General features: G+C 42.4%; 1 protein-coding gene across 3 annotated transcripts; it reads left to right on the top strand.

The window, feature by feature from the left end:
- Positions 1-3464: 3464 nt before the first annotated feature.
- On the top strand, positions 3465-15628 carry dcp2 (decapping mRNA 2). 3 transcript variants are annotated; one of them, XM_079178850.1, is made up of 11 exons: positions 3465-3765; positions 7028-7179; positions 7441-7568; positions 7934-8032; positions 8136-8288; positions 8524-8636; positions 8890-8994; positions 10111-10219; positions 12703-12768; positions 13061-13112; positions 13787-15628. In XM_079178850.1, the coding sequence occupies exons 1-11, from the start codon at positions 3698-3700 to the stop codon at positions 13915-13917; spliced, it is 1176 nt and encodes a 391-aa protein (XP_079034976.1). In that variant the 5' UTR covers positions 3465-3697; the 3' UTR covers positions 13918-15628. The 3 variants fall into 3 exon arrangements, with proteins under 3 accessions (XP_079034976.1, XP_079034975.1, XP_079034977.1); XM_079178849.1 differs by having other exon boundaries at positions 12703-12783; XM_079178851.1 differs by lacking the exon at positions 12703-12768.
- Positions 15629-19452: the final 3824 nt, after the last annotated feature.

Genomic DNA, 19452 nt, shown 5'->3' with positions numbered 1-19452 from the left:
TTACCTACCTGATGTGTTTAGTTCTCTACAGTCATCTCGTTGCACCTCTTTGTATGATGTCACCATCATGTTTTACCCATGTGTGCCTTCCACTGAAGAGTAGACTTTCCTTTAGTAGAAGTGTTGAAGACCTTTATAAAAGAGTTTTTCTTATCGGTGTGATTGTGTGAAAGAGAGAAGGGTTCCTGTTTGAGTTTGAGAGTCAGCAGCAGTCATGTTCTGAGCTTTAACAGAAGCAAACAGACATACTTCCTGAAAGTTCATTGAAACACATCAAAACTAATGAAGAACGGCTCTTCAAGCGAATGTTTTCACCTGTGGTATGACTTCTAATGATTCTGTGCAACTTGTATTTCTACGGAGTAGCCCCATGAGCCCAAGGACTAACTCTAGTCTGATAAGAAGCTGGCTGTATCTCAGAAACTTCAAGGAGCACAAGCAAGTGTTTGACATCCATGAACTCACAACAAGTTGGATATGAAATGTTTGCACACGTTAGGTGAAAGACAATATTTCATGTAGACCTATGACATACATATGTTGGGGTCGTTGCTGGGAGCCATCCGGTCCGTGTAGAACCAAAGAGAGAGCGCCGCCGGACACTCTGCATTAAGTCTAACACGTTTGCACTTGGTGTTGGCCTCCGCCACGTGTCCCTTGTCACCAATCCTGTTTGTGATTTTCATGGACAGGTTCCCAAGGTGACAATTCAAAAACAGAATATTATGCAGCCAGGTTCACAGGCATTCAGTATTGCTTTCAAAGGTTTAGGTAAACTCTTCTCATTAAATGTTATGTTGACTTGCCAGGGACCTAAGCCAGACGGCCTTTCTATGTTCCGACCCTCACCTATGGTCATGAGCTTTGGGTAGTGACCGAAAGAATGGTAATGGTAAATGGACTTGTATTAGTATCAAGCCTTTCCGAATCACTCCCACTCAAAGCTCTTTACTCCGCCTCTTTTTAGAAGAGAGCTGTGTCTGTGTTTCAGGTCTGCCACGCCCCTTTTGACACCTGAGAGCCCTCAGGCCATCAGCGGAGCTGGATATCAACCCCCAGATCCAGTGCGTCCCTGTTGTGTTCTCTCTTGGCCTGTGGAGCTGCTGAGAGCATTGGTACTGCCGAACCTGGGCTTTTGATTGTTGCTGAACTATGAGGTTACCCTCTGTCTTGTCTGGCTAGTTGGTGGGGAGGTTATTAGTAACCAGCCTGGGTAACTTTGAGGAAGCTGTGTAGGGGTTCTCTGTCATTTATTTAGTTATTCCTGTTATCTCCTGTTTTGTGGCTAGTTAGGGAGATTACTATTGTTTTTCTGTTTGTTTCTGTAGGCCAGCTGAACTCTTCTTTTCTAGTTAGCGTGGGGGTTTTGCTTATTATTTTGACCTTAGAGACCCTGACATCCACGCTTCCATTTTAGTTGGTTTGTTTCTGTTCCACCGTACTCTGTCAATAAATGTCACTGATTGTTACTTAAGTGTTCCAGCTGCCTTATCGCTTCATTTTGTTTCAGCTTTTGCCAAGGTTGCCAAAATTGGTGGGACATATTTAAAACGGAATGTGGTCTGTGGTGGAAAAATGATTTTACCCGCTGTTGAGTCTTTTTAAGCTGAAATGAAGAATATTGTCAAACAGAACTTGTCTTTTAAAAGTCTTTATTCTCTGGCCAGAGAAGAGGCTCAGTTACACAGAATCACTCCGACTCTGTAGAAGAGTGATCAAGGGTGGGGGCCTGTGTAATGGAACATCCCGTTTCAGGCCATGGTAGTAAAGTATAAGAGGTGCTTTATCTGTGTCACAACAGACGCACAGATATACGTTCTATCCTTAATGTGAACACAATAGGTACTTGTTATCCAACTCACAGAAGAAGAGGATATGGGTGCAGGCTGTCAGCTGCTGCATGGATCACAAGTCTCATGATGCAAGCATATGATAGACTGTTTCACAACAAGTATATAAACCAGTTCTACTTAAAAGAATATCAAGTTTCTATTACACAAACAGCAAGATACATTTGAGCACGTATGTTAACACAAAGGATGAAGATCTACTGAGTTCAGAGCAAAAGTACAAGAGGCATTTACATACTATATGTAAATGTGTATATATATACGTATATATAATATATATATACGTATATAGAATATACTAAGACATTTTCCATTACAGGTCCCCCCCCAGATAAGTGTGAGCGTCAAACACTCCTGTATGCTGGAGATTCTTTTATGCATTGATTTATTTTGGAAAAGTCTTCATATATGTAAAGGAAAACAGTCAACCCAGACAGCAGGTGACAATTCAAAGTCAAAATAATACAAATAGAATAGAATGCAGCCAGGCTCGCAGGCATTCAGTATTTCTTTCAAATATTAGGAAAACTTTTCTCATTTAATGTTATCTGACAAGTCAACATGATAACATTAGCTAGGTTGTGCCTTTCACCTCTTTAAATGTGCATGCAGCACCTGTTCACCTCAATGATAAATAATAATGTATTAATACTAAAATTGAATAGCTCATATTTGTTATATTTATTTCATACAGACACATAAATAAATGTAGGTTAACAGAAATGTAGAAATAAATATATGATATGTATTTCTTTATGTCCTGTTTGATTATCAACTTTTATTTATTTATCTATACATCAATTAATTTATTTCCATATTTATTTCAGCATTTATTTATACTTTTAATTTATTTATACTTTTATTTCTGTATTCAAATATTTATTTATTTGTTCCTGTATTTATTCCTACATTTATTTATTTATACTTGAGTCATATTTTGCCCTCCACAGTCAGACAGCACGTTGTCTGTTACGTTGGGTGGGTTGCCATGTTGAGCGCAGTGGCTCCACTGAGAGAACATTACATATCCCACAATTTAAACTTCTGCATTTTCCAAATGCAATAGTATTATTCAAGCGTATTGTTTGATTCGTAATGCTTAACGGACGCTTCAATACGAATATGTGTATTGTTACACCCCTCGAGCAAACTTGTTAGATTCCTCGCCCTGTCATTTGACAGACAGAAGGATGAACCAATAGCGTTCTAGTTAACCTCCACCGTCATTTAACTCATCGTAACTTCCGGTCTTAACTAATGCTGCGTTCACAAGACATCGGAGCTTTCGAGTTTCAGTCTTGTAAATAGTGTTCAGGTCAACATCGAAGTCGTAATGACGACAAATGATGAAACTCAGATGTTTCCGAAAGCTCCACCACGTGCGGTTTGGCACTCAATGATGTGGAAGTGCCTGAAAACGGAAATACTAAAGTCTCTGATGTACTGTTATAATGTCAATGCGCAGTATTGTGTTCCCCACACAACCAACCCCTTTCTCCTCACACGATCAACTCTGTAATCACGTGATCGCTCGCAAGGCATTAATGTCGGAGGTTGTTCCATCCGGTTCCATCGCTACCACCATGCCATGTGACTTGAACGCTGCATAAACAACAGAGTCCGTCCGGCCCGGAAGAGGAGCGAGAGGAGTTTATATTCGATCCTCGCCACTTTTAAGTAGCTGAAGTAAAGCGGGGGATCCAGCACGGTCTCTGGATCCAGCACAGTAGTCTCTGTGATCTAACACGGTCTCTGGGATCCACAGAGGAGAACATGCGGATGTAGCTGGCTGCTCTTATGGCAATAATACTAATACTAATAATAATGCTCTGAGAGTCTGAGTCGAGATGTTTTCAACCAACATGGAAACAAAAAGAGTGGAGATCCCCTCCGGCTTACTGGACGACCTTTGCAGGTAACTGCACGCTTAAATAGCGACCTTTGCCTTGAATTACGCATTTTAGTGCAATCATGAAAGTGGGACATACCTGTATTTTGTGGAGAGCAAACGTTCTACGAGCGAGACCAAAAACTCGCGCTCTCTGCGGTGCATGACGTGTTGTGTTTGCTGTTAGCTCGGCCGATGTTGCCTGATGCTTTCACCGTTATGTCGCAAAAAATGCTCACCGACCGTATGTACAGTCTGTGTTACCGACAGACAGGCACGCAGCTACCGAAGCTTTAGAAGAGACACCCAGGGTTATTACGGTAGAACATGAAACTTCCCCACTTGATTATTGACATTAAGACCGTTTTTATTTAATTTTTTTTATTATTATTATTATTTTTGTAACTTATAACCCATCCATCATCTTTCACCGCGTTCCCCAGCTGACACTGGGAGGAGGCCCGGTTCACCTGGACAGGTCTCCAGACTATCACTCCTCACATGTTGAATAAAGACATGAATCATTATCTAATGCTAACTTTGGATTAACTTCAGAGAACTCTACAGACACAAACAGGCAAAGTAGTCAAATAAACACCCACATCTGTATTTTGGATGTTTTCGTTCCAATAGTCTGGGAAAACGCGGTTTATGGAAGCAAATCTCGTAAATGATCAGTGCATGAAAAATGCTGGATTTGCTGTTAACCAATCTTTATAGGTATGCATGGAACAAACACACAGTAATGTCAGGACCATGAAGTACCAGCACAACACACTGGAAATATAAAGTCAATAAATTAAAACCCAAATAAATACAGATACTTAAAGTTTGGTCGGCCTTTGTGTTCTCACTATTCAAGGATCATTTATTGTTATTATGCAACACAGATGCATATGGTGATGTAGTTGTATCTCATTTGTAACACATGACAAAACAAACAAACGCAGTAGTACATTTGTGTAGTGCATGTTTTGTATTTGCACCATAAGGACACAGTCCACAGTCCTCTGGCAGATAGCATGGCTGACTCTTCTCTGTGCTTCCAGTCCCACACGCTCCAATGCAGTGAAGGTGAGTGTGGGCAGTGGATGTATAGAGGACCAGATGCAGCAACATGAAAGTTGCTCAGTGGAGCATGAAGCAAACACAGTTTGTCTTCCATGTAATAAGCTTTGTCCATATTTGCGCTTGGCGCCGTAGCTTGAGCCTCTGCAGACGACATTCAAGCTCCGAGTCTGTACGGAAGCCTTTATTCTCTCTGCACTGTTTGTTGCATTCTTCTCCTGAACCCCAGAGGGCGTACAAACAAAATGAACTGAGGAATCAAAAAGACAGCGAGTGTAACCAAGAGATATGCCCATAGACTGTAGGTGTAACAGACAAAAAGCCATAAATCCACCTACACAATGCAGAGGAGGGATTGTAATTATCTGTGTACTCGTATCTCATATTCATGAACTACTGCAGTGCCTTTTCCAAGCCCTGTAAAGAAAGAAGTCAAGTTTTACATTCATTATAAAGAAACAAAGGCTTTATATCCTGTAAACCAGAGGTCTTCAACGTTTTTCAGGCCAAGGACCCCCAAACTGATAGAGAGATGGAGCAGGGACCCCCGACTATATATATTGTATAACGTGTTTTATATTAAACTGGGCCTAGTGCCATGTATAAACATACTTCTTTATTGTGCATTCTAAGCTATTCTAATAATACACAGGTTGATATATTCATGTTGTTATTTTAAACATGAAGGTACAGTGAGTAGGGGGGTCGTGCCACTGACATTTAGAAACATACCTTCAGCTGATACCAATGACCATATCAACATTGTCTGTCAATTGCATGATAATCATGCATACAAGCTGTTCAAATAGATGTTTTTATTTTAAACATAAATGTGGAAACGGAAATGAGTGATGACCTATTAGTGCCACATGTTACACACATGTTATGCGCAATTGTGGGTATTGATTTTACATGTTTTACTCCCTGATTTGGTCGTCTGCCAGGTTCTTGCCTTATGAGATGAGTTTTGGTCAAAACGGCTTCAATAAGGAAAAGAAAAGAACTGGTTGATGAATAAACCAGGTGTGTAATATAGTATTTTCAGGTGAATGTGTCATATGTCCCAATGTTTAGGAGAAGTTAAATCCAGAGGTCAAATTTCATGTATGTGTCTGTATGTATGTGACAATTTGAATAAAGTTTATGTTAACAACAGCATACATCTTTTTTTCGCTTGATAGATTATGTCATAATTAGAAATGCACTGATCGATCAGCTGCCGATCCAACCGGACGGTTTTCAGCTCATCGGCCATGACTGATGGCCACTGTCCTATTAATAGAAGTCCCATATTTCACATTTACACATGTGTACCGCCACACACACACCCACACACACACACTGAACAACTTGGATGGAGCTCAACGCTCTAAAGGCAGTGGAGATGGTTGTGGATTTCAGGAAGAATGCAGCCCCACCTGCCCCCATCACCCTGTGTGACTCCCCCGTCGACGCTGTGGAGTCCTTCCGTTTCCTGGGCTCCACCATAACCCAGGACCTCAAGTGGGAGCTGAACATCAGCTCCATCACCAAGAAGGCTAAGCAGATGTACTTCCTGAGGCAGTTGAAGAAGTTCAACCTGCCTAAGAAGATGATGGTGCACTTCTACACAGCCATCATTGATTCCATCCTCTGCTCCTCCATCACAGTCTGGTACGCTGCAGCCACTGCCAAGGACAAGGGCAGACTGCAGCGCATCATCCGCTCTGCTGAGAGGGTGATTGGCTGCAATCTGCCGTCCCTCCAGGACTTGTTCGCTTCAAGGACCCTGAAGCGAGCAAGGATTGTAGCCGACCCCTCTCACCCTGGACACAAACTGTTCATGCCCCTTCCATCTGGCAGGAGGCTGAGGTCCATCAGGACCAAGACCTCCCGACACATGAACAGTTCCCATCCGCAGTCGGGTTCATTAACAGAGCCCGGGACCCCCACTGACTCTGTCATCCCCGGGACAATTTCCTACCGGTCACTCCCCTGCACATCCCTTCATATTTAAAAACACTTGACACTTTTACATTACACTTGTTTAAAGTACTCTTATCTGTTTGTGCACTTTATTTTATATTATATTGTACATTTTAATGTTTCTATTTTTTTGCACTGTGTTGATTGTTGTTGATTGTTTAATGCTATGCACCACCCACCATGACAAATTCCTTGTATGTGAAACATACATTGGCAATAAACGGTTCTGATTCTGATCTCTCCTGTGTGTCTCCAGCCGGTTCATCCTGCACATCCCCAGTGAGGAGAGGGACAACGCTATCCGGGTGTGCTTCCAGATCGAGCTGGCCCACTGGTTCTACCTGGACTTCTGCATGCAGAACACTCCAGGAGCTCCTCACTGTGGGATAAGAGACTTTGCCAAAGCAGATATCCTTACATGTGATGTTAAATTACCTTATCAGTTTTTAAATGTATGTCCACTGTACTGTACTGCACATATACCAAAGCATACCCCTTTTTGAACGTTGAAATGCATTTTTTACCTCAGACTTTTTGTTGTATTAACAACCACCCTAAAGAAATGATCAGTGATTCACCAGCAGCTCCTCTATCGGTTTAGAACAGGAAGCCAGATGTGGTGCTCATGTTAGACGTCACTAGACGCTATTTTCCTTGACCGCTGTAAACTCTTCCATCACTGTCCGTTTCTGTTGCCTCATGGAGAGGATGTTCAGAAAATCCTCGAACAGTGGAAGGAGTACAAGATGGGTGTTCCTACTTTTGGAGCAATCATTCTGGATGAAGCGCTGGAAAACGTGAGTTTCTTTCACACTCGTACACCGCAGCAGTACCTGACAGCCTTTATAAGGTCATTTAAAGCAGATCTCTGGTTTATATGTTTGTGTTTTTGTTCCTTTCCATTTGTGATAACAACATTGCGACATGACATCTATCACTTCATCCTGATAGAGGATCCTCCTCTGTTGCTCTCTGAGGTCTCTTCCTCTGTTCTCCTGTTAAAGGGTTTTTGGGGAGTTCTTCCTGTTCTGATGTGAGGGTCCCGGGACAGAGGATGTCACATGTGTACAGACTGTAAAGCCCTCTGAGGAGAATGTGTGATTTTGGGCTTTACAAAATAAATTGAATTGAATTAAATAACTGGTGCACCTTTTCTCTTCAGGCACTGCTTGTTCAGGGCTACCTTGCAAAGTCTGGCTGGGGCTTTCCAAAGGGGAAAGTGAACGAGGACGAAGCTCCCCATGACTGTGCAGTTCGTGAAGTGAGTCTCATGTTGTTTGCAGTTCAACTTTGACCATCTGAAAGCACTAGAAGCCATGAATAGGTAATGCGTGTAGTTCACAGCTCAGAATCCTGTTTTCCAGGTGTTGGAGGAGACGGGCTTTGACATCAAGAATCGCATCAGTAAAGACAGGTACATCGAGCAGAAAATCACCGACCAGCTAGTGCGGCTCTACATCATACCAGGAGTGTCAAAGGATACCAAGTTCAATCCCAAAACAAGGAAAGAGATCAGGGTGGGAATTCCTTTTGACACGTTTTCTCATCACATAGATTTCCAGCTTCCTAATGACATTTCTTTTTACAATTAACAGTGCAAATGACATGGTAGTACAACATGTAAACCATACTTTGGTGTTTCATCTTTACTTAACTTATTATTATTATTATTATACTATGGACTCTTCCAGCCCAGAATGTATTCATGAACAGTTAGAAAGGTCTCAAAGTCCTCTTGTTCTTTTCTTGTAGAACATTGAATGGTTTCCTATCGAGAAGCTGCCATGTCACAGGAACGACATGACCCCGAAGTCTAAACTCGGACTGGCCCCGAACAGGTTTTTCATGGCCATTCCGTTCATAAGGTACGTGTGTAGAAGGTTTCAATTCATTATTTGCATAATAAGAACAGATCTGGAGTCAGGACGTGGTGAGCCTAGCTCAGCTAAAGACCAATACCTCCAAAGCTCCCTATATCATGTCTGTTGTCTTCTGCGTTTAATCTAAACTAACAATGTGTGTGTGGCTGCCTAAACGTTAAAATACTAAAAAAAATACTGTAAAATGGTTTTATTATAGTAACTGACTGGTTCTGATGGCTCACTTCCTGCTCCACAGGCCGCTGAGAGAGTGGATCAGCAGGCTGAAAGGAGAGTCCACAGACAGCGATGAGGACTTTGCAAACAGCGGCACCACTCCAGGCAAACCTTCAGATAATACTCGGTAAAGAAACTTCCTCAGTGGAACTCACCAACACTTCTCTAGACTCACTGCTCACGTTACAGCCAGAGGTTCCTGTTTATGAAACCGGTATACCGGGTTCATCACCGTCACCTCTGTCACGTTCTGCCACGTCATACTGTCGTTACGGTGATACATACACACGCTTTGTTTCCAGCTCACACTGTGGCTCAGTGGCAGAGCAGGGTCGTGCTTCAATCAGAGGACCGGTGGTTCGATCCCCGGCTCCAGTAGTCCATGTCGATGTGTCCTTGGGCAAGACACTTAACCCCAAAATTGCCCCCTATGAATGGATGTGAATCTTAGTTAGTCCTGATGAGCAGGTGGCACCTTGCATGGTAGCCCTGTCATCAGGGTATGAACGGGTGAATGATGTTGTGTAGTGTTAAAGAGCTTTGAGTGGTCGGAAAACTAGAAAAGAGAAATACAAGTACAGTCCATTTACTATTCACACACCGTATAACAGCCTACATAGAGCTGAATCATGTTTTGAGTGGAGCAACCCCTTTATCTCCCACCTCTAGTTCCCTCCGCTTCACTGAGCTCTCGAGCTTCTGTCAGCTGCTTGTTTTGGTTTTCCATTCCACAAACTCAGCTCCCACACCTGGGCCCTGTACTATGAAGCAGGATTTAAGTTTAGCGAGGTAACTTCAGGATTAACTCTGGGTTCACAGTCCTACGACGGAGGTTCACTTCTAACCGGGATAGATCGCCATGATGCTGATGCTGATGCTGATGCTGATGGAGCAGGTTGCTAGCTGTGGTTGCTAGCTGCCACTGTAGGCTCTGTCTTTTCAACATTCACATGATGTAAAAGAATGGGCAGTGTTGAGTATCTGTTTGGATCTGCACATTCGGTCTGAAAACAATAAAATTGCAGTGGGAGGTGTTATTTATCACACACTAATAACCACTATTGTTAATTTGTTATTCATAAGAATAACAAACTAGAGCTGGAGAGCTGTTACTGATGTGTTCACGCATGTACCAGTGTCAGTATGATAATAACCCTTGAGCAGAAGTTAAGGCATTGCCTTCTGGACCACTAACAGTTGACCATCCACCTTGTATAATTCGTTTTTTTCTTCCATCTTTTAGGTCAAAGTCGCGCCGCCTCACAGGTGCTGATGCACTTCTAGGAGACAGCTGGGCAAAACACAAGCAGCAGAAGACTCTGGACCAGCTGAACCAGTATGAGCTCAACCAGGTTAGAAAAGAGAGGATTCCTCTGCTACAGTTACCCGTTAGGCTACATGTTACCAACAGTTCTTATTAACAGTAATTATAGTGGACCTGAGGGTCAAAACACAACGTCATTTCAAGAAACACAACAACATTTCAGAAAACACAGAAGACACAACTACAATAAGGTTTGACTGAAACTGGAAAAGGTTGGTACATATTGGACTGATTCTTCGTCGCTGATTGGATGTCAGTCTGCCACAAACGGAAGTGCTTCTTCTTCTTTATTCTCCAGTAGAGCCTTGCTGCCCCTCATAGGTTGGGATGTTAAGATAAAGTAAAAGTATTTTTATCCCGAAGTAAATTGCTTTACAGCAGTTACAATACAATACAAAGTGGCAAGAGTGTGAATACAAAGAGTGCAAATGTAAAAGTATTGCATAGCAGTTCAGAGTGTACAACACATGAAAGTAGTTGCTTTTGCAGTGTTTTCCCTGCGTTAGTCTTTTATGTCCCTTTCACTGGACAATAAGCTTCAGTGTCATTTATTCAAACTCCATATTTAAGGTGTTCAGAGGCCAGTAGCAGTGGGGGACCCGAAGGCAGTCCAGTGTCCTCTACACCGGGCAGCCCAGCGCAGGCTGACGGGGTGCAGCCGCTGAATATACAAAACAATTTACTTTAGCTCAATGCCACTCTCTCTCCACCAAACAATAACTAAACATCATTTAACATACAAGAACATACTCTGAAGTCTCAGCTAAACATCGGACACTGCAGCTCATTCATGTTGACTAACATAAAGACTTTGTATTTTTGACTCTTTATTTTATCATCCCAACCTGTCAGAGGCAGCAACAGTCTGCCGGAAATCTAAAAGAAGAAGTCCTTCTGTTTGTGACCATTGCATCCAATCAGTGGCGAGGAATTGTAGTAGTTACTCAAATCTGAAGAGTGTAAATTGCTACTAACGAGAAGTGGTCTAACCATGGCAGTCTTTAAAGCAACAGCCTTGAACGAAGAGTGGTTACATTACTTCATAATTCAGTCCAAGTGTTAGAAGCTGTAGGTAGGTATGGGGTCAAGCACAAACCGGTTTAAGATGTCTTTTCTTTAAGATGAGTTCAGCATAAATTCAATGCAATAGTGATTAGATAGATTTAACCCCTTACTAATTTCCAGATCAAAAGTATTGCCACAACTGTGTCTTGGTCCATGTTGTGTAAAACCTTCTTATACAAAATCGGTCTTCCTTTTGTCATTTATGTTGTCAATGAAATAAGAATTTTATTTTAATTTGTGCAAATCTTACATTTTTGATGGAATATTCAGGTCGGCCTTGGTGTGAAAGGTTTGAGGGTAACGTGAACAATTGAATAGTCAATGAATAGTCCGTATTTCATTTTGAAGATGTGAAAATGCCTTGAGAGCAAATCATAGACCCTCTGTGAATCGGCCCAAAAAGAGCTGCAGCAACTCACCCGGGAAAGTGAGACCGGAGCCAGACCTGGGAGGGGAGCTTGCCAGCGAGCAGTTAGCTTGTGGGCCTGCTCCTTGCGAGGCTAGGCATTGGAGTTGATTGCAATGTTAGCTGGGCGACAGGCAAGGGCAGCAGCCCAGTTCTGATGACCTCTGGCATCACAGACAGGCTCGAGGGGCGTGACACAAGGTAGGAACTGGAGCTGGTTCGGGAGGTGGAGCGTCACCAACTAGATATAGTTGAGCTCACCGCTACGCACTCGATACTCCCAACTGGTGAAGGAGGCCGTCGAGCCCAAGAAGGAGGCCTTTTCGGGCTTGGTTGGCCCAGAAGTCTCCTGAGGCAGCAGACAGGTACTGGGGGGCCAGAGGGGCTGCAGTTAGGATGGTCGCCAAAGCAAAATCCCTTTACCTTTGCAAGGCTGTTGGGGCTGATCAGAGTTTGCCCATCCAGCCAACCTGTGTTTTGTGGACTTGGAGAAGGCAGACGAACGTGTCCCCAGAGGAGTACTGTGGGGGCTACTGTGGGAGTATGTGGCACCGGGGTTATTGTCATCCGGTCTTTATTTAACCCAAGTGAGAGCTCTGTGCATATTCCCGACATTAAGTAAAACATGTCTTCAGTGGGTGTAGACCTCAGTCAGGGTTGTCCCTTGTCCCTGATTGTGTTTGTGATATTCATGGGGAGGATCTCAAGGTGCAGCCGGGGGTCAGTGACTGTCCGGTTCTGGGTCATTAGAGTTGTATCTCTTCTCTTTGCAAATGATGTGCTTCTGTTGGCATACTGCATTTGATATACTATGTGGACATACTACATATTGTTCTTGCATACTAAATAGTATGGTAGTGTGGTTACTATTAGGTTTGATCTGTGTAACGAGGGATGGGACCGTGTGATTTCATGTTGGGTTGAGTGCAGGTCAGTCTGCTCTACTGATACAGCCCCTGAAATGGGACATGTGTATAATCTGAGACTCTCTTGGTTGCTACACAACTGTAACCTCATCACTTGTGTTCTTTGCTCTTTAGAACACAAATTTGAAAAGCAATGGGAAGAAGAGTCAGGACTCCCCTCATGGAGTCAACAACCAGCAGGTGAAAACGATATTAGTAAGTGCAGAACCTTGAGTTTCAGATTGCTGTTTTTAGTATAGAGACCACATGTGATTCTGACCTTTTTAGAAAAAGAAAAAATAGTTCAAACCGTAACACCAGTCATCGGTCAAAAAGGGAAATTGACATACCTGAAAATTCTACAGACTTTTTGCCAGTGGACCAGTTTTAAAGCCACTGTATGTATAATTTGGAAATGATCCTCTTATGCATGGTGCTGCTCTGTAAGTGATGGTGTAATTACAAGCATTGCACTTTTGTACAATTTCTACAGAAAGAAGATAAAAGACTTCAACCCAGAAGACTGCAAGACAGTTTTGAGAGAGGTTTGTTCACTTTTAATATCCTGAATACTGTCAAGTCAAGATGTTTGTAAATGACTAAATAATTTCTTAAACTATGACTATCTTCCTTCACATATGGTTTGTGGAGTTACCATGTGTAACCTTGAGACTGCACCCACTTTGCTGAGCTAACATGGCTTAATAAAATGCTTCCATTGCTGCACTGTATCTGCTAATGTGACGGCATTGAATTCACACTTGAACTGTGTCGCAAAAGTGTAAGATATGTTACTGTGTCCTGAGTTATTAGATGCCTTTAAAGAATCACAATGGTGCCCTCTTTTCAGAAATGGGACCATGATGTAAAAAACATTTCCAGAGTGAAATACCAGAGGCCATCTGGTAGAAAAGATATTTGTGTGGAAACTGCTTAACTTAGGGCACGATTGAGTCAAATGTAAGAGGACTTTTTGAAGCAAGTGTAACACATTATTTTTAAGGTTTGCAATTACTCAATTTCTAATTTGGGGTGTGGCCCTTGAGGGGAGATTACTCTGTAATGAATGGGGAGCACCAGCTGTGGTCCAGAAAGTTGAATTCCAGGACAACAGCAAACTGAGTGGAGAATTTCTTTCATCATCGTTTCAGACCTTCCTAAGATTAAAGATGAACATCTCCCACAAACCAGACATGTAAATGAACTGTTCTCTTCACAGATGTGGCTCCATGCAGCTCCAACGGTCACCAGACTGTCCACAGCAGAGACTCCGAGGAACTGCAGTCTTCCAAGGCTTTCCTCAATTTCAAATTTGACAGAGACGCCATCATGAGATGTTTTGACTACTGACATGGCTGGTGAGGAGCTGTGCCTCTCCTGTAAATGCATGGAACTATGGCCTCAGAGGCTTTTTACCTTCTAGTCTAGGGGATGTTACTGAACTTGTCCCTTTCCTTCTTGGCCTGCTTGTCATGAGCACACATCTACCGTGGTGAGTTGCTCATCCATCATTGAACACATCCAATAAGCTTCACAGAAGTAGTTTGCCTTTGCTGCCCAACTTGTCAGACTGTATAAAAGGTTTGGTAACTTTCCCTCTGTCTGAGGCGGAGTCCTGATGTTAGTCTAAATTCTAAATTCATTCTGCAGGAGACACACATAGACCATAAGGAGAGGACCGCTCAGGTTAACCATTAGTCTTTTAAAGGCGAGAGATCAAAAGTTTTGAGAACATAATGGATTTTAAGCACATCGAGGTGACCGAAACATAAAAAAAACAATCAGTTGGGGTATCTCAGTGAATTCCGCCAGTGAATCAAAGTTAAATTTAGTTTATTATGTACTGATTTTAAGATGTAACAACGTTAGGTTTAGTCACTTCCTATTGAGTCCTACAAATGCTTTGGATGCTTAAAAAAGGTGGGTATTTATAGTGTTATTGGCTTTATGTATTTACAGTGTTGTAGGCTTTATTACCATTATTTCTTAAGATTTTATCCAGGAATGTAGTATGTAATGGAATATTGACTTGGGGAATGAAGAACAATCTTTGCAAGTTGAATGTCATTTAATGAATGTTGCTCTGCTGTATTGAGTTCTATGGAAATCATTAGATCAAGTTGATTTGTTTGTAAATCAATCATAGGCCAGAAAAATGAGTGATCACTGACATGACGTAATAATGACATGATAATTGAATGAAACTTGTATTTGAATTGAAATGATGTCCAGGTGTTAGCTTGTCCCTAATGAAAATGAACGTTTCCATCATGTCAGGATTCTTGCATGTCTCTTTTGCAAAAACTGTCAAAGTCAACCATTATAAGATTGACTGCTATGAAAATGTTTCTTGTTGTGCTCAGGATCACACAAACAATGGGCAGTGTAGTTTTCATTTCAAGTTTAATTTTGGGAGTCATTGTGCATTATACACCATATGTGAAAATTAGATTTTAACATTTTAATTCTGTCATATATCACATGCACATAACAGGAAAATGACTCTTCAGTTTGATTCAATAGGCTAGTTGGAATGTTTTTGGCAACCTTCCATCCGTTGTTATTTTCCAGCAGGCTTGTAATTCAAGGCTGTTCTATCCTGCAGCTTCCACAGGTTCAAATTCCTGTCGAGATTTCGTAGAATAGAAGTTCTCAGTCATATCTTTCATGATCCACGACTTAGTGTTTGGCTGGTATGAAAACTTGCACACTGTTGAGGCTAAGGGGCACGATGGAGGACCGTTACACTAGACTACTGTGAACATAAGTTATTCTCTCAACCAATGCCGAATACAAATGACTCTCAAAGGCCCACGTTAAGGGATTTATAGCCACTATAGATGATGACAAGACTATTTTCATAAAGGTTTGAGAAGTCTTTAAAGTTCAACCCACAGTCTTACAATTTATATTTTCTCAAGGTTATATAAAGATGCATACATGTGAGATGTCTTTGTGATTCTCACTGTTATAAAGCGTGCAGATGGTGATCTCAAGTTGTTCTTTGGCTTCAATGGTGTTTTGACTTCAAATGTGAATATTAATAAAGTTGTTTTTTCCACTTGTGGCTGTTTGCTTGTTAACATGAATTTTAAATACTATATCAAACATTTCAAAGTGTCTTTTCTCCAGGACAAAGGCTCAGATTGAAGGATAGTACATTGACTATAGTCTAGGTTTGTAAATGTTTTCTATGATGAACATAATGTATTTCATTCACATTACACACAAACATAGAAACAGAAGTCTTGTTTAGTTGCCCACAGACTTTTCCTGTGAGGTACACAAAATCACAACAGCGGGTGCATCCACTTAAGCAATATGACAACATGGCCAGTCCCTAACAATGCAACACAAAGCATGCTCACTGCCACACCAGTTACAGTACATAGCATGTTCAAGGTTTCTGTTAGCTGGACTTTAGAAGCAGGAGGACTGACAGAGGTTTCGTGCAGACCAACCGGGTTATCACAAAACATGACAGTCATCTTCGTGTACAGTGGACCACGGGCAGCATGTGGTCCTGGCAGGACAGCATTAGATTGAATCTGGCATAACCTGACACCGACGAGGACCTCAACCCCACTACAATATACAGTAGGTAACTATGCCCATCACCTGACAACACAATTACCTAAACCACAGCAAATACGGTCAAATACATTCCTATCCCCCTAATACCAATCATCTGCATGATCTCTGTTTGTGTTACATGTCACAATAGAGTCATATAAAGCCCGAACAGGGAATTCAACTTCACTAACACCCCTCTAATTAGTACATGGTTCCTCCCAGAACTATAAGTTGGTGCTCGGGTACACTAGGGATTCTTTTAGCCCAAACACTCTGGAGAGTAAACTGAGATGAGTGACTTGAACACAATACACATTACATCTTATTTGACTGCACAAACAAACCGTTTATACCCTCAATCATCATTTAGGCAAAGATAGCCAAACTAATCATGTTTGTCTCTACAGGCCCAGCCTCCAAACAATTCTAACCGAGGCAGTCACAACATGAACAGAAACCTTCAACGCTTTCAGTGTGTGTCTTATTCCTTGAAGCAGTCCTGTATACAAAGTGCTACAAATGCTTGTAATGGAGAGGTCCTTCATTACAGTTTATTAATACAATTATGTAATACTGTTAATGATTAGAATATCATTTTGTATTATTCATTATACTATTAAGCATGGCATTGTGTACAAGTCACCACTGCACACTAATAAGCTACACACAAATGGACAATGTTAGCACGCAGCAGACACAAGGGCTACGATTTACCCCCCGTCGTTTCCTGAGCCATTTTCTATACTCACAGAAAATGACATCATCACAGCTCGTGCATCGAGCACTTGGTTGTGCGCCTCTGAATTTTTGAAACTTGGCGCTCGCTGCACGCACACTTGGGGCTTTTCAGAGATTAGAGACCGGATGTCTTAAAAATCTACATTTGAGTAAATATTTTGCAGCCAAATCAAATTCAATCAGGAGAGACAAGTCAGATAAAGAAAAGATCATGGTTTATTATAAACAAATATGTGATGATAAAGTCTTCAGTCTTTGGCGTTTGGACTCTACAGGGAGATTTGTAATGGAGGAGCCTCTGCCCTGAGCAGCAAGATATGAAGGCAGTGAAGTAGGCCATGAATATGAGATACGTTTGCTTCTTGCTCTTCAGTGTATTGTTTGTACACAAATTGATGTTTCAGAGAATGTAACGAACATCACATTGAGCTTAAATGCCTTTGTGAGTGCAGCTCGCGCGTGATCTGTGATGCTTGCGCCATGATGCCTCGCTCAAGTACAAACAAAAGTTAACAGAGCTGGATTCGGCGTTTCCCTGCAGAATTTACTTCTCTTTCCACTTCCCATTGCATTTTAGTCGGATCCTTTTAAAAACTTTATTGAAGGAGGTGAGGTGAAGCATAATCCTTCTGTGGTCACTGAAGATGCTTTTCCAAGAAGAGTTCTCCGTTGGTATTAGAGGCCCCGAAAGTTAAAGCAGACTGAAGTGTTAAGACACTTGGCATTGCCTCCAGGATCTTTGTGGCTGCTTGCATCTTTAAAGCACATTTCTGATCCTTCGAGGGCAGAGAAAACCCTTCAACTATTGGGCAACATCGTATTTCGAGCCTCCTCGATCCTCGAGATGCATTTTAGGAATTGGGATGTCCCTCAAGATGGAGCGCTGAGATCGATATCCGGGTCACAAGCCAGAGGATCGAAGAGTGGGAAATGAGAGACCCACTGTCTGTCAGCTAGTCTTTGTCCCCCATGTAAAGCATTCCGGTGATTTGACTTGTGTAATTGTTCCTGGTTTTTCCTGATCTCTATCAGATTCTCTCTACCTCGCTTTTGCCTCATCCCTGCCTGTATTGTTTGCCCGATTACCTGACGGATCTCCTGTATACCGAACCTGTTGATAAAGACTTGTATTGCACTTTATCCTGCTCTCTGGGTCGTGCGTTTAAATCCTGTTTTCCCTGTGGTGTCTCCAGTCGCAACCGTACGAACTGCCCACAAATGGACTAAGCCAATCCCAGTTTGGTGTGTGGGGTGCTCCAGGCACGAGGAATAATACACCACCTTGATAAGCAACTTACCTCCATTTGCTTAGAGTTTAGGGAGCTGTAAGAGCGTCAACAGATTTTCTAAGCGGCCATCGGCACCCAGGTCAGCTGTCTGGCGGGCCACTTGCAACAACTACTGGCGCGCCTTGATCCTTGTTCCGCTGCAGTCACTCTTGCTTCCAATCGGTTACAACTGGTGAATCACAGGGAAAAACAGGACTCAATCGCACAACCCAGATACAGGATAAGGTGTTGGTAAAACAGTCTTTACTTGTCAGCAGGGGTTCGGTACATGGGTAGGCAGTCGGAACAGGCAAACAAATCAGGCAGGGATCATGCAAAGACGTGCTCAAGGACAAACAGGCAGACATATCAAAAACCAGTAACATAATACTCGGAATTTGCTTGAACACTTGACATAAAGGACGAAGACTAACTGGAACAGAGACACGGGCAACACAGGGTTTAAATACACTGGGAGGTGCAGGTGATTAGACAGGTGGATACAATCACAGTGGCGGGAAAACAAACAAAGGCGTGAAGTGATCTGAAACGAGAGAAGAGGTAAGTAACACAAAATAAAACAGGAAATACTGATAAATGATGAAATAAGAAACGCATAACTTAGAAGACAGGATGAGACATGACACAATCCTGCCAATGAGATAAGCTACAGTACTCTTTCAGCTCCAGCCTCAGTGCCTGCACCAGCTCCAGCATTCACAGTGTTCTCCCCAGGCTTCGCTCCGCATCTCTCCAGACCAGAGGAATTCCTTCGGAGACTCAGGAAGCTGACGGCTGTTTCTGGTGCAGGGGTTCCATTATGAGCTGCAGGCCACCACCTTCCCCAATGATGGTACCATGGTAGCCTGCATCATCACCACCCACTCTCTGACAGAGCAGAGGCCTAGTCTGTCTATTTTTATTGAGACTTTCACTAAAATCTTTGATCCAGTGCTGTTGGTCCAGGAGGCAGCTGTAGCCCTCATCGGACTGCTCCAAGGCAGATGACTGGTAACAGACTACGCCATCGACTTCCACCCCCTGACGGCCGACAGCAGCTGTATGTGTTTGGTAAAAATATAACGGGACAGCCAAGTGAAAACGATGAAAACACTGCCAAATGAATTCACATGTGACAGCCAAATGCTATTAGTGATCAGAGTTGTGTTGATGAGCTACATTAATCCACATGATTTGTTAAATTTGCGTCAACCCAAAGTATTTTTTGACACATGAAAAGAGAATTAACAAGCCAATAAGAATCACATCAAATGATGATGGTGCTAGGGAAACTATTGTCAGTGTG

Source organism: Pholis gunnellus (assembly GCF_910591455.1).
Source record: "Pholis gunnellus genome assembly, chromosome: 18".
Taxonomy (NCBI): domain Eukaryota; kingdom Metazoa; phylum Chordata; class Actinopteri; order Perciformes; family Pholidae; genus Pholis; species Pholis gunnellus.
The sequence above is the reverse complement of the archived record's forward strand: the minus strand, read 5'-3'. Positions and strand labels throughout refer to the sequence as shown.

Coding starts and splice junctions, on each gene's coding strand:
- dcp2 (XM_079178849.1), top strand. CDS start 3,698: ATGTTTTCAACCAACATGGAAACAAAAAGAGTGGAGATCCCCTCCGGC. Junction 8,289..8,523: donor AAACAAGGAAAGAGATCAGG/GTGGGAATTCCT, acceptor CTTTTCTTGTAG/AACATTGAATGGTTTCCTAT. Junction 8,637..8,889: donor ATGGCCATTCCGTTCATAAG/GTACGTGTGTAG, acceptor CCTGCTCCACAG/GCCGCTGAGAGAGTGGATCA.